Genomic DNA, 13,459 nt, shown 5'->3' with positions numbered 1-13,459 from the left:
CCCAGCTACTTGGGAGGCTGAGGTGAGAGGCTCACTTGAGCCCAGAGGTTGAGACTGCAGTGAGCCATGATCACACTACCACACTCCACAGTGGGTGACAGAGCAAGACCCTGTCTCCAAAAAACAAAAGTCCTTTCTTTTTAGAGGTACATGATAAAATACAGATGAAAATGAACAAAAATAATACCTTCATTAAACTATCCGAAAAAAAGAGTGCTTTGCTAACTTTTCTATATAAATGAATGCATATCTAGATACAAAGGCTGAATTATCCCATAACAAGCACAAAATGTATTTGAAGTCTCCTGATTTGTTTCAGAAATAAATGGAAGTTTTGTATTTTACATCTAATAAACATGTATGTGGATATTTTAATATGAAAACAAGTTATATTGTCCTCATTGAATAAAATAAATACTCCAGGAAAATACATCATGTAGTATTATGAGGTTTTGATTACAACCCATTATACCTGATGGATATACAATCCCTGTCTGAAATGTATAGGACTTTAATAAAAATAGAGCTTACACGGTATATTAATCTGCTTAGGCTGCTGTAACAGAATACCACAAATTAGGCAGCTTGAACAACAGAAATTTATTTTCTCACAGTTCTTGATGCTGGGTGGTCTTACGAACCAGATGCCAGCAGTATTGGTGTGTGGTGAGGGCCCTCTCTTTGGATTACAGATGGCCACCTGCTTGTTGTGTCCGCACACAGCCTTTCCTTGGTCTGCACACTCACAAAGAGAAAGTGTCTGTCCCTTTAAGGACACTAATTCTCTTGGATCAGGGGCCTACCCATATAACCTCATTTAACCTTAGTTACCTCCCTAAAGGCCCTGTCTCCAAATACAGTCACATGGAGAGCTGGGGCTTCAACGTGTGAATCCCCAGGGGGTGCAAGGAGAACACAAACATTCAGTCCACAGTACACAGTATTTAGAGAAAGTAGGATAAGATATATAACATACCTGTGAAGTGTTATAAAATTTTGTTTAAAGTGTTTTATTCTCAGGACCTTATTTTTTAATTTTTTCCCACAATTTTATTTTGAACATTTTAATGCTAGAGAAAATATGAGAGAATATTACTATGAACATCTGACATTTTGCTGCATTTCCTTTTTCTTTCTCTCTAATTATTTCTAGTGTGCATGCTCTTCTTTATATGTATGTGTATATGTATATATGTGAGTATATATAATACATATATACAGACATACATATATATCTTTATGTAGAGATAGAGCTATACCTTGCTACAGTATTTGCAAACAATTTGCAGACACAAAGTTATCCTTAACAGATATTTCTAGATAATCAACTAAAATTTTAAGAGCTTGGAACTGAGAGGATCCTAAAGTTTGTTTAATTCTGCCTCTTCCAGAAAAGGGATCTTTTATATTATCACCAATATCCTCTCCAGTACTTCCAAAGTTGGAAAGTTAGTTTTTTCACCCAACAACCTGTTGCATTATTACATGCCAGAAAACAAGAAAACTTTATTTATAAAGATTGGTTTCTTTTTTTTTCTTTTTTTTTTTTTTTTTTTTTTTTTTGAGATGGAGTCTTGCTCTGTCACCCAGGCTGGAGTGCAGTGGCGCGATCTCCGCTCACTGCAAGCTCCATCTCCCAGGTTCACGCCATTCTCCTGCCTCAGTCTCCCGAGTAGCTGGGACTACAGGCGCCCGCCACCTCGCCCGTCTAATTTTTTTTGTATTTCTAGTAGAGACAAGGTTTCACCATGTTGGCCAGGATGCTCTCGATCTCCTGACCTCATGATCTGCCCGCCTCAGCCTCCCAAAGTGCTGGGATTACAGGTGTGAGCCACCGTGCCCAGCACTTTTTTTTTTTTTTTTTTTTTTGAGACAAGATCCTGCTCTGTTGCCCAGGCTGAAGTGTAGTTGCACGTTCATGGCTCACTGCAGCCTCGACCTTCCAGGCTGAGGTGATCCTCTTGCTTCAGTTTTCTGAGTAGCTGGGATTACAGGCACACACCACCATGCCCAGCTAATTTTTGTATTTTTTGTAGAGTTGGGGTTTTGCCATGTTGCCCAGGCTAGTCTCAAACTCCTGGGCTCAAGCAGTCCACCCATCTCACCTCCCAAAGTTCTGGGATTGCAGGTGTGAGCCCCCGTTCCCTGCCCTGCTTTCTTATATTTAGCCACAAACATACCTGTTAAGAAGTGGGGCAGGACAAAGAAGTAGAGCAGACTTTAGAAAACTATTTGGCAGTATCTACTGAACATATGCAGACCAAATAACCCAGCAATTCCAATTCAGGAATATATCCAACAGAAATATGTATATTTCTGTAACAAAGACATGTATAAGAAGATATATAACAGCATGATTCAAAATTCCCCACACTGGAAACAACCCAATGTTCATCAACAATAGAAGGATATTTTAAAGAGAGGATGCTGGGAAGACAGTGCAGCAGGAAGCACCAGGAATCTGTCTCACCACCAACTGCAGTGGCAGAATCTCTCTGACGTAACTATTTTGGAACTCTGAAGTCCATTGAAAGTTTTCAACTTCCAGGGAAAGGCTTGGACAGTAAAGTGCAGTTAATTTTGGTCAATTTTAGCTCTTAGCACAGTATAGGTCGAGTATCCCTTATTCAAAATGCTTGGGACCAGAAGTATTTTGGATTTCGGATTTCTTTGGATTTCGGCATATTTGCAGAATACATACTGGTTGAGCATCCCTAATCTGAAAATTCAAAATGCAAAGTGCCCCAGTGAGCATTTCCATTGAGCATGTTGGCACTCAAAAAGTTTGTTTTGGGAGCATTTTGGATTTTGGATTTACAAGTTAGGGATGCTCAACTTACAGCAGCCACCCATTCCCCACCCTCAACCCTGTAGCAGACAGCCATGCACGTATTCCTAAAACAACCTACACACAGTTTGTGGGAGCCAGGATGGGCAAAAAGGACCTTGTCCTCTAAATATAGAGCATCTGTGATCTGAATTGCTGTAATTGCTGCTTCTCATTATAGAGGTGCAAAGAGGGCAGTGGTCGTTGTTGTGCCTGCCACCATTACTGCAAGCCCCTCCTCCTCTGGATGAAGTGATTTCCAGGAGTACTTAAAGGACCAGTCCCCTTTTTCCCTTTGGGAGCCAGACATTCAGTACTCATACATTCCAAAGCAACTGCTTATACAGGGAAAATTAGAAAGCTACCAAGCATGCCCAGGCAAAGCCACAGGCTCATCAAAGACCTGAGAAGACCTTAAGTTTGTACTCCATGCTGATCCTCGGCACAGAGACAGCTTATAACAATCAAAAAACAAAAAGCAATAAACAAAAACAAACACAAAAAAAGCAAACCCTAGGGAAGGAGGAGAAGTTTGATTCCCAGAGGTATCACATCATTAAGTTCAAGGTCCCATTTTCAACAAGAATCACAAGGTATATAAAGAAACAAGAAAGTATGGCCCACTCAAAAAAATAAATCAACAGAAACTATTTCTGAAAAAGGCCTCATGATAAATTCACCTAGACAAAGACTTAAAACAACTGTGTTAAAGACATTGAAAGACCTAAAGGAGTATGTGGGGAACATCAAGACAAAATGTATTAACAAAATGGAAATAACAGTAAAGAGATAGAAAACCTGAAAAGAAAAGGAATTCTGGAGCTGAAAAGTACAGTAACTAAAATGAAAAATTCAGTAGAGGGTTTCAGAGGCAGATTTGGCAGGCAGAAGAAGGAATCAGTGAAATTGAAGTTAGAACAATTAAAATTATTGAGTGTGAGGAACAGAGAGAAAAATGAGAAAAAGCGAACAGAGCCTCAGGAACCATAGGATGCCATCAAGAGGACCAACATATGCATTGTCGGAGTTTCAGAAGGAGAAGAAAGAGAAAGGGACAGAGAGAATATTGGAAGAAATATTCTATTGGATTGGTGGAAAACTTTTCCAATTTTGATGAAAGACAATATAAACAACTAAGAAATTCAACAAAATTCAAGTAAGACTAACTGAAAGAGACCCACACTGAAACACATTATAATGAAACACCTGTAATCCTAGCACTTTGGGAGGCCGAGGTGGGCTGATCACTTGAGGTCAGGAGTTCAAGACCACCCTGGCCAACATGGCGAAACCCCATCTCTACTAAAAATACACAAATTAGCCAGGCGTGGTGGCGCACACCTATAATCCCAGCTACTCAGGAGGCTGAGGCAGGAGAATCGTTTGAACTTGGGAGGTGGAGGTTGCAGTGAGCTGAGATCATGACAGAGTGGGTGACAGAGTGAGACTCTGTCTCAAAAAAAAAAAAAAATAGAATCTTGAAAGCAACAAGAGAAAAGCAATTCCACACATACAAGTGATCTTCAGTTAGATCATCAGCAGATTTCTCATCAGAAAGTGGCTCAGAAGGCAGTGGAGTGATACATTCAAAGCACTAAAAGGAAAAAAAAAACTGTCAACCAAGAATCCTATCTCTGGCAAAGCTGTCCTTCAAAGTGGAGGGAGAAGTTAACATATTTCTAGATCCGTAAGAAGCTGAGGGAGTTCATTACTTCATTACCACTAACGCCGCTCTGTAATAAATGCTCAAGGGAGTCCTGCAGGCTGACAAGAAAGGACACTAGACAGTTAATTCAAAGCCTTATGAAGAAATAAAGATGTCAATAAAGGTAAATACATGGCCAGTTGTAAAAAGCTAGCATTATTGTGACAACAGTTTATAACTTCAGTTTTTGTTTTCTGCGTGACATAAGAGACGAGTGCATTTAAAAGAATTATCAGTTTGTTTTGGGGCACACGATGTATAAAGATGTAGTTTTGTAACATAAACAACCAAAAGAAGTTGGGTAGAACTGTTAGAGGAGCAAAGGTTTTTCTACATTATTAAAGTTAAACTGATACAAATTCAAGTTAGAGTGTTATAACTTTAGGATAGTAAATGTAATCCCTTGGGAACCACAAAGAAAATAGCTATAGAATATATACAAAAAGAAAAAAGAAAGGAATTTAAATGTTTTATTACAAAAAAATAAACTAAACATAAAAGAAGGCAGTAATGCAGAATATGAAGGACAAAAAAGCTATCAAGCATATAGAAAACACATAGCAAATGACAGAAGTTAGTTCCTTTTTATCAGTAATTACTTTAAATGCAAATGGATTAAACTCTAATCAAAGGACAAAGATTGGCATAATGGATTTAAAAACATGATTAACTATATGCTGTCTGCAAAAGAATCACTTTAAATCCAAAGACACAAATAGATTGAAAGTGAAACTATGGGAAAAGATATTCCATGCAAATAGTAACCAAAAGAGATCAGGGCTGAGTGCAGTGCCTCAAGCCTGTAATCCCAGCACTTTGGGAGGCCGAGGCGGGCGGGTCGCTTGAGGTCAGAAGTTCGAGACCAGCCTGGCCAACATGGTGAAACCCCATCTCTACTAAAAATACAAAAGTTATCCAGGCGTGGTGGTGTGTGCCCGTAATCCCAGCTACTCAGGAGGCTAAGGCAGGAGAATCGCTTGAACCCAGGAGGCAGAGGTTGCAGTGAGCCAACATTGTGCCATTGCGCTCTGGCCTAGGTAACAAGAGCGAAACTCCGTCTCAGAAACAAACAAACAAAAAAGAGCTCAGGAGTGGCTACACTAAAATAGACTTTTTTTTTTTTTTGAGACCGAGTCTTGCTTTGTTGCCCAGGCTGGAGTGCAGTGGCAGAATCTCAGCTCCCTGGAACCTCTGCCTCCCAAGTTCAGGCAATTCTCATGCCTCAGCCTCCCAAGTAGCTGGGATTACAGGCGCATACCATGACACCCAGCTAATTTTTGTATTTTTAGTAGAGATGGGGTTTCGCCATATTGGCCACACTGGTCTCAAACTCCTGGACTCAAGCAATCTGACTGCCTCAGCCTCCCAAAGTGCTGGGATTACAGGCATGAGCCACTACTCCTGGCCACAAAATAGACATTAAATCAAAAAAGTTTACAAGAGGCTGGGCATGGTGGCTCACAGCTGTAATCCCAGCACTTTGGAGGCTGAGGCAGGAGGTTCACTTGAGCCCAGGAGTTTGAGACTAGCCTGGACAACATAGTGAGACCTCATTTCTACAAAAAATTTAAAAATTAACCAGATGTGGTAGCATGTGCCTGTAGTCTCAGATACTCAGAAGGCTGAGGTGGAAGGATCTCTTGAGCCTGGGGAGGTCAAGGCTGCAGTGAGTCGTGATTACGCCACTGTACTCCGACCTTGGAAACAGAGCGACACCTTGTCTCACAAAAAAAAAAAAAAAAAGTTTACAAAAGACAAAGAGGGTCAGAGGGTCTTCATATATTAATAAAATATCCAATTCAACAGGAAGACCTAATAATTACAAACACTTGTACACCTAATGTAGACCAGTAAAGTACATCAAGCAAAAACTGACAGAACTGAAGGGAGAAGTAGACAGTCCTGTAATAATTATTGGAGACTTCAATACCCAACTCTCAATAATGGATAAAACAACCGGCCAGAAGATAAGAAGGAAATAGAGGACTTAACCAACTAGATCTAATGGACACATACAGAGTTAAAATGTGGATGCAATCTGAGTTTCCATGGATAGATGATAGACAAGCAAAATGTGCTGTATACATACACTGGAATATTATTCAGCCTTGAAAAGGGAGGAAATTCTCACATGTACAACAACATAGATGATTATTGAGGATATTATGCTAAAGAAAGAAGCCAGTTACAAAAAGACAAATAGTGTATGTTCAGAAAAGATACTTAGGGTATTCAAAATCATAGAGACAGAAAGTGAAATGGTGGTTGCCGGGGTTGTGGGAGAAAGGAGAATAGGGAGTTATTATTTAATGGGTGTAGAGTTTTAGTTTTACAAGATGAAGAGTCCTAGAGATGGATGGTGATGATGGTTGCATACCGTGAAGATATTTAATACCATCGAACTATACACTTAAAAATGGTTAACATGGTACATTTTGTTAAATGTATTTTAACACAATAAAAAATTAGGAGTGGTGGCCAGGCACGGTGGCTCACTCTTGTAATCCCAGCCCTTTGGGAGGCCAAGGCGGGTAGATCACAAGGTCGGGAGTTTGAGACCAGCCTGGCCAAGAGACAAGCCTGACCAATATGGTGAAACCCCACCTCTACTAAAAACACAAAAGTTAGCTGGGCATGGTGGCAGGCGCCTGTAATCCCAGCTACTTGAGAGGGTGAGGCAGGAGAATTGCCTGAACTCGGGAGGCAGGGGTTGCAGTGAGCCGAAAATCGTGCCACTGCACTCTAGCCTGGGCGACAGAGCGAGACTCCAACTCAAAAAAAAAAAAAAAAAATTAGGAGTGGAGAGAAAGATATTCTATTCTGTGTTCCCCGGAAAGCGAAACCTGAAGCTAATACTTGTGTCATATTATGTTATTAAAGAGCATAATCCCAAGGGTGCAGGACTGAGGAAAAGAGAGCAGAGCATGTGCTACTGGGCTGGCCACGTGTCATCACCAAGTGCAGCTGATCACTTGAGCTCATGGAACAGACCTCTGAGCAGAGCCAGGAAGCATGAGTTCTCTAAGTGGGTCGTGCACCCATAGAATCTAGATACAGAGGACCTGGACCCATCAGCCATTGGTTCAGCACAGCTCTCAGAGACAGCACCCCGACCCCACAAGGTATTATCCTGAGCCAGCTGGTATCTTTGCTGAGTCTGCCATGTTCTACAGGCCAACCAGGCTCATCAGTTGATCATAGGGAACCTCCTTCAGTGAGGCCATAGTGTGAGTTAAGGAAGAAGTGTTAGTGCATCCAAGACAAGTGACATGCGTGTAAGCACGTTATTTACTTATGCCTTCTGGACTGCCCAGGGCAGATTCTGAGTGTGCCATTTCCATAGTGCATTGGTTTGTTGCTGTGCCTACCTGACTTGGTGAATCAAGGCATCTGCTGATCTTAGCACATGATGCACTGCTCTTGGGATCACATGTTGAGGCACTCAGAGCCTGCCAGGGTCTGGTAACATCTCAGGAGCTGTTATTTGGAAAACAGTTATCTGCCACAGAAGGCCCCACCTTGCACCAGAATACTTCAGGTCTGCTCTGAGACTCTCCTGTTGTGGCTGCGAGAGAGTCTCATCTTTCACAGATACCTGTAGTACAATCAGAGCAACTGAAACCTATGGCCCAAGTAGCTTCCTGCTAATTGGCAGGATTGGACCTATAACAAAAGCCTATGCTAGGTCCCACTTGAAACAAGTAGCCTTCCGAGTCACTTGATAAATTTCTTAGAGCAGTATTCTCCAGTGCAACGTATGCTACCTCCAAAATGCAAAGAAGCCCACTAAGTTCTATTCCCGTTTCTTAGTGGTGCAAGGTACAGTAGGTTGTCTTTTAGGGGAGGATGTTTCATTATGTCCCTGACCACTGGAGCCCCAGTTTTCTGCTCTGCAGAATGAGAATTACATCATTCCACTTCTGCGGAATGAGGAAAATACCCTATAATGGTGCCTAATTGCATTAACAGGACTAACTTTGCTCTGCTTTCCTTTCTTTCCTTCACTATAGATATTAGAAGAGCTTTTGTTCCATGTTTGGGGAGGTAAACTTGCAGCTAGAAAGGCAAGGCCTGGGGAAACTACATTCTATTCAATAGCAAGAGTCAGGGAAATAGGATTCTAGAAACTTAGGGAAAAGGAGCGGAATTCCTGGCATCCGAGGAAGGGGAGGGGGGATCTGGAACACATGTGACACAAGTTCCACAGACTCATCAGAGCTGTCATTTGGTGGCATCCCTCTGTTTAATCAAGACCACAGTACAGTCTCTATCATATCACTGTCTTAAGTGTTCTTAAAGGGTTCTTACTCATTCAGGAAATAAGCATGGGATAGCAAATTCTGGCACTACGCAAGGTTCAGGGGATACAGTGATACATGAGACATAGTTCTGCTTCCAGGGAGCTCATGGTTTAGCAATGCGGACAGTTGTATTGAGTTACCCCACAAAGTGATAGGGCATCTACAGGTGTGCACACCAGTTCAGTGGCTGTGTAGATAGCTCTGTGGATACGGTAGTGGAGGATAAGATCGTGAAGAAAGGATTCTTTCCATAGAGGGGAAGCATTAAGAGACAAACTTATTAACCATTTGCTGAGCACCTACTGTGTGCCAGGCACAATACTAGGTATGTTAAATGTATGATTTCATGTAACCTTATAATATCACTTGTTACTTTTACCCGTGAAGAAATTGTCTAAGAGAAGTTAACGAATTTGCCCATCCCGAAGCTAGTTATTGACAAAGCAGTTGTTTGCAGCCAGGTGTAGTTACCCAAACTGGGTAACTGGGTTATACTCTAGGCACCCTAGGATGCATGGGACTTTGCCAGCTGAAGAAAAAAAATGGCATTCTAAGGAGACCAAACAGCATGTGGAAAGTCCCAGAGCCCTGAGAATTGTTGTTGGGAACACAGGATTGGAATATGGGGAACTGCAGAAGCTGAGGCTGAAAAAGAAAGGCAAGAGTCAGAGACTGAAGGAAGCCAGTGAAGGGATTTGGATAGGGGAATGTTGTAAGATTTAAGTTGCATGACTGTTACTCTGGTGTCTGCATGAAGGATACAGGAGGGAAGAAGTCAGGTGGGGGGCAGGTGGAGGCACAGCATCAGTTATGAGACTCCAGTTAATCTTGGACAGTTACTGCCAGCCTGTGGACTGGCTCACTCAGACCTAGTCGTAGCCTGCCTTCAAGCTACATCAAGGATTTAGGGAGTTTCGTCTGCCTTCTACAGACGTTCTGACATTGCCCTTCTTAGAGCAATTAATCTTCTTCATTAGGTTGCTCCAAATTAGAAACTGAAGTTCCTTCTCCGTGTCTTCTATTTTCAAACTCTGCGCATTCTCATGCATATAGTTTTTATTCTTCTCAGGCACAATTTTCTATTTCAGAAAATCCAAACTTGTCCAAAGCCTTCTGGTCTCTTGTAACCTCAGAGGTGTCAAGTTTCTCTTCCTGCTGCATCTGGGTCTTATTCCTGTCTTCTCCATCCTTCTTACTCATGTTTTGTTTATTACCTACCTTACTGGATCTCCTGGTTGTCCTTTTTATGTTATTTTTATTAGCCTGTCTAGGAGTTTCCATCTTTTCTGAAGAGCCAGTATGTAAGAGCTGTTTCACCATCTTGCCATAGTGAGGACAAGCCTACTTGTCAGAAACGTGACCAGAAAAGAAAGATGGCATATTGTTTCTAGATCACCGGAGCATCCTGTGGCTTCCATGTCTCCTAATTAGGGCTGGGGTTGACACTGAGCCTCCCCTCCCTGTCCCTTCCTAAGTGCCAGGATGAGCACGCTTCCCTCAGCCCAGGCTCCTGCCGACACCACTGCTCCCTTCTCAAACCATCTGGTAGGGGCCGCCTTTTGGTCCTCTCTGGTCCATACCCAGACACAGCTACTTAACACCAGCCAACCCACCACCATTGATGACCAACCCGCCATCTCTGCAAGACCAAAAATCAGTGAGCAGAGAAAACCACCCCCAAGAATTTTAAAGGATCACTTTTCTAAAATCCAATCTCTGCTACAAAGATAAGCCTTGGCTTGTTTGTTATTCTGTTAACTTTATAAAGGGGAAAATCTTAAACATAGATTTCAAACATATGGCTACAATGAAAACAGGTGGCTGTAGATAATTCACTGTATTTAAGACAACAGTGAGAAAAATAAAATAAAAACAGGGGTAATTACAGATCAGATAGGAAGGCCTATATAAAGTTTTTCAAGTCCTTAACCATAGTTACATGTCCTGGGGAAAGGATGGTGGAAATGGAATAGAAAAACATAGTTATTCAGGAGTTCTGCTATCTCTCTATTTTCTGTTAACATCAATACCATCTTTTTGAAGCAGTTGAATTATCCTTTTCTGTTCTTATTGCTCTGAATATAGTCATAAATGTGATTTTAAATCTATATCATAACAAGCCATGCCACTGGTTTACAAGTCTTTGAGATGTATTCACTGCCTCAGTGATAGAAGTCACGTAATCTTTTTTTTTTTAATACTTTAAGTTTTAGGGTACATGTGCACAACGTGCAGGTTTTTTACATATGTATACATGTGCCATGTTGGTGTGCTGCACCCATTAACTCATCATTTAGCGTTAGGTTTATCTCCTAATGCTATCCCTCCCCCCTCCCCCCACCCCACAACAGTCCCTGGTGTGTGATGTTCCCCTTCCTGTGTCCATGTGTTCTCATTGTTCAATTCCCACCTATGAGTGAGAACATGTGGTGTTTGGTTTTTTGTCCTTGCGATAGTTTGCTGAGAATGATGGTTTCCAGCTTCATCCATGTCTCTACAAAGGACATGAACTCATCATTTTTTATGGCTGCATAGTATTCCGTGGTGTATATATGCCACATTTTCTTAATCCAGTCTATCGTTGTTGGACATTTGGGTTGGTTCCAAGTCTTTGCTATTGTGAATAGTGCCGTAATAAACATACGTGTGCATGTGTCTTTATAGCAGCATGATTTATAATCCTTTGGGTATATACGAAGTGATGGGATGGCTGGGTCAAATGGTATTTCTAGTTCTAGATCCCTGAGGAATCACGTAATCTTTTAAACTCAATCATGCTAGTTGTAGCAATTGGTAAATTACACCAATTACGTTACTATTAGGATTATTAGAGTGGCTTTAACAGATCTGGGTAGTCATTCTGTTTTGTTACTTTTTCCCTGATAGTACACAATGTTGTCAGGACAGGTTCCCTTCCAATCTCATGACCGAAGTTTGACGTGTACCAGCGCGGTGGAAATCATGAAGAAAATTAAAAAGGGAGATTTCTCCTTTGAAGGAGAAGCCTGGAAGAATGTATCCCAAGAGGCTAAAGATTTGATCCAAGGTAAGAATCTAATGAAATTTTACATTTTATATGATGTGTAGTGATTGAAGTAGAATCATGGCCATTACACATACATTCATATGTTAATTACTCGAGGAATCCATGTGTATTCTAAAAGGTTTCCAGGCTACTCTCTTCAGCCTTGTTTTCTTATCAGAACATTCTCTTTAGTAATGGTATCCACATTTCTAACATGAGCTAGCACTTGACTTCCACTGGCATCTCAGTAAAGCACATCTAAAACAAACCAATACTTTTTGACTGTCCTTCCCCCCAAACACGCTCCTCCTCCTGTCTTTCCTCCTGTCAACAGTGGCACTGCTAAGAAGCCAGATCACCAAAACAGAAACCTAGGCGTCCTCCTGGATACCTGCACCTGCCTTGCCTTCTGCAGCCAGTCACAGAGTTCTACACATTCAGCAGCGCTCCTAGCAGTCCGGTCCCTTCCTTCCCATTCACCTGCCGTTGCCTTTGTTCTCATCACCATTTCTCTCCCCAAATCCTGCAGCATCCTTTCACCTTGCCTCACTTCCTCTGACTTAAGCTGTTCATCATCTGTCAATAGAGGGACTTTTCTAGAATCCCAATGTGATTATGCCTCTTTTCTGCCAAAAATCCTTTGGATACTCTCTGTTTGCTTCAGGTCAGACTCCTTAGCCTAGCATTTAACATTCAAAGACCCTCATGACCTGGTCCTGTCTGCCTTTGTTTCCTCCTCACCCCAGCTCTGCCGTTGTAGGATATTTGAATTCCTCAGATATGCTGAGCTTTCAGATCCCTCCGTGTCTTTACATGCTCTTAATCCTCTTCCGTAGCCACTTCTCCTTATCCTACAGGATTCATCTCCTAGAAGCCTTCCAGGACGCCCTCACTCCCTAGGCTACACGCTCCCTCGGGCCTGCTAACACACTGTGCCTGTGTATCTTGCTATCGCACTTGTCCCTGATGTTATAATAGCTGCGGTTTTGCCTGTGTGTCTTCTGATATTAATAGCTCCTGTCTGCATCTCCATCTCCATATCTCTAGTGCCTTACTGCACTCCCTGACCTATAGAAGATGGCCAGTAAATGTTTGGTACATGGATGAAGTAGATCTGTGTGCTTTTTGCTCATTTGGAGCTTACGAAGTCACCAGTGGGAATCTTTGTTTTGGATGTTTATTTTCTCCTGATTGAAAAGCCACTTCGCCTGGAGCTTCCTAGAAATAGGCTACTGTGACTTTATCATTAGACTCCAGCATTCACAAAAGAATTTAAATGAATAGGAAAATCTAATTATCTTTGTAGGAGGTTAAAGCTATATAGAAACCATTATGTCATGTGAACATAGCTGAGATTTATTTCTGAGTTTGTTTTTAAACCATGTTTAAAATGACAAATCATAAAAATATCTATTCCCAAAGGACTTCTCACAGTAGATCCAAACAAAAGGCTTAAAATGTCGGGCTTGAGGTACAATGAATGGCTACAAGATGGCAGTCAGCTGTCCTCCAATCCTCTGATGACTCCGGATATTCTAGGATCTTCCGGAGCTGCCGTGCATACCTGTGTGAAAGCAACCTTCCACGTAAGGCCCTGTGCT

The 13,459-nt window shown here is 41.7% G+C and overlaps 1 protein-coding gene across 3 annotated transcripts in view; it reads left to right on the top strand.

The window, feature by feature from the left end:
• RPS6KA5 (ribosomal protein S6 kinase A5) overlaps positions 1 to 13,459 on the top strand; it is a 211,671-nt gene that overhangs the window by 172,809 nt on the left and 25,403 nt on the right. For 2 of the 3 annotated variants that reach the window (XM_003832764.6, XM_024925409.4), the window contains exons 15-16: positions 11,720 to 11,879; positions 13,281 to 13,444. In XM_003832764.6, the coding sequence (XP_003832812.1) occupies positions 11,720 to 11,879; positions 13,281 to 13,444 (324 nt within the window). The remainder of the gene's footprint in view (positions 1 to 11,719; positions 11,880 to 13,280; positions 13,445 to 13,459) is intronic. The other variant, XM_055097945.2, reaches the window with a different exon arrangement.

Source organism: Pan paniscus, chromosome 15 (genome assembly GCF_029289425.2).
Source record: "Pan paniscus chromosome 15, NHGRI_mPanPan1-v2.0_pri, whole genome shotgun sequence".
Classification (NCBI taxonomy): domain Eukaryota; kingdom Metazoa; phylum Chordata; class Mammalia; order Primates; family Hominidae; genus Pan; species Pan paniscus.
The sequence above is the reverse complement of the archived record's forward strand: the minus strand, read 5'-3'. Positions and strand labels throughout refer to the sequence as shown.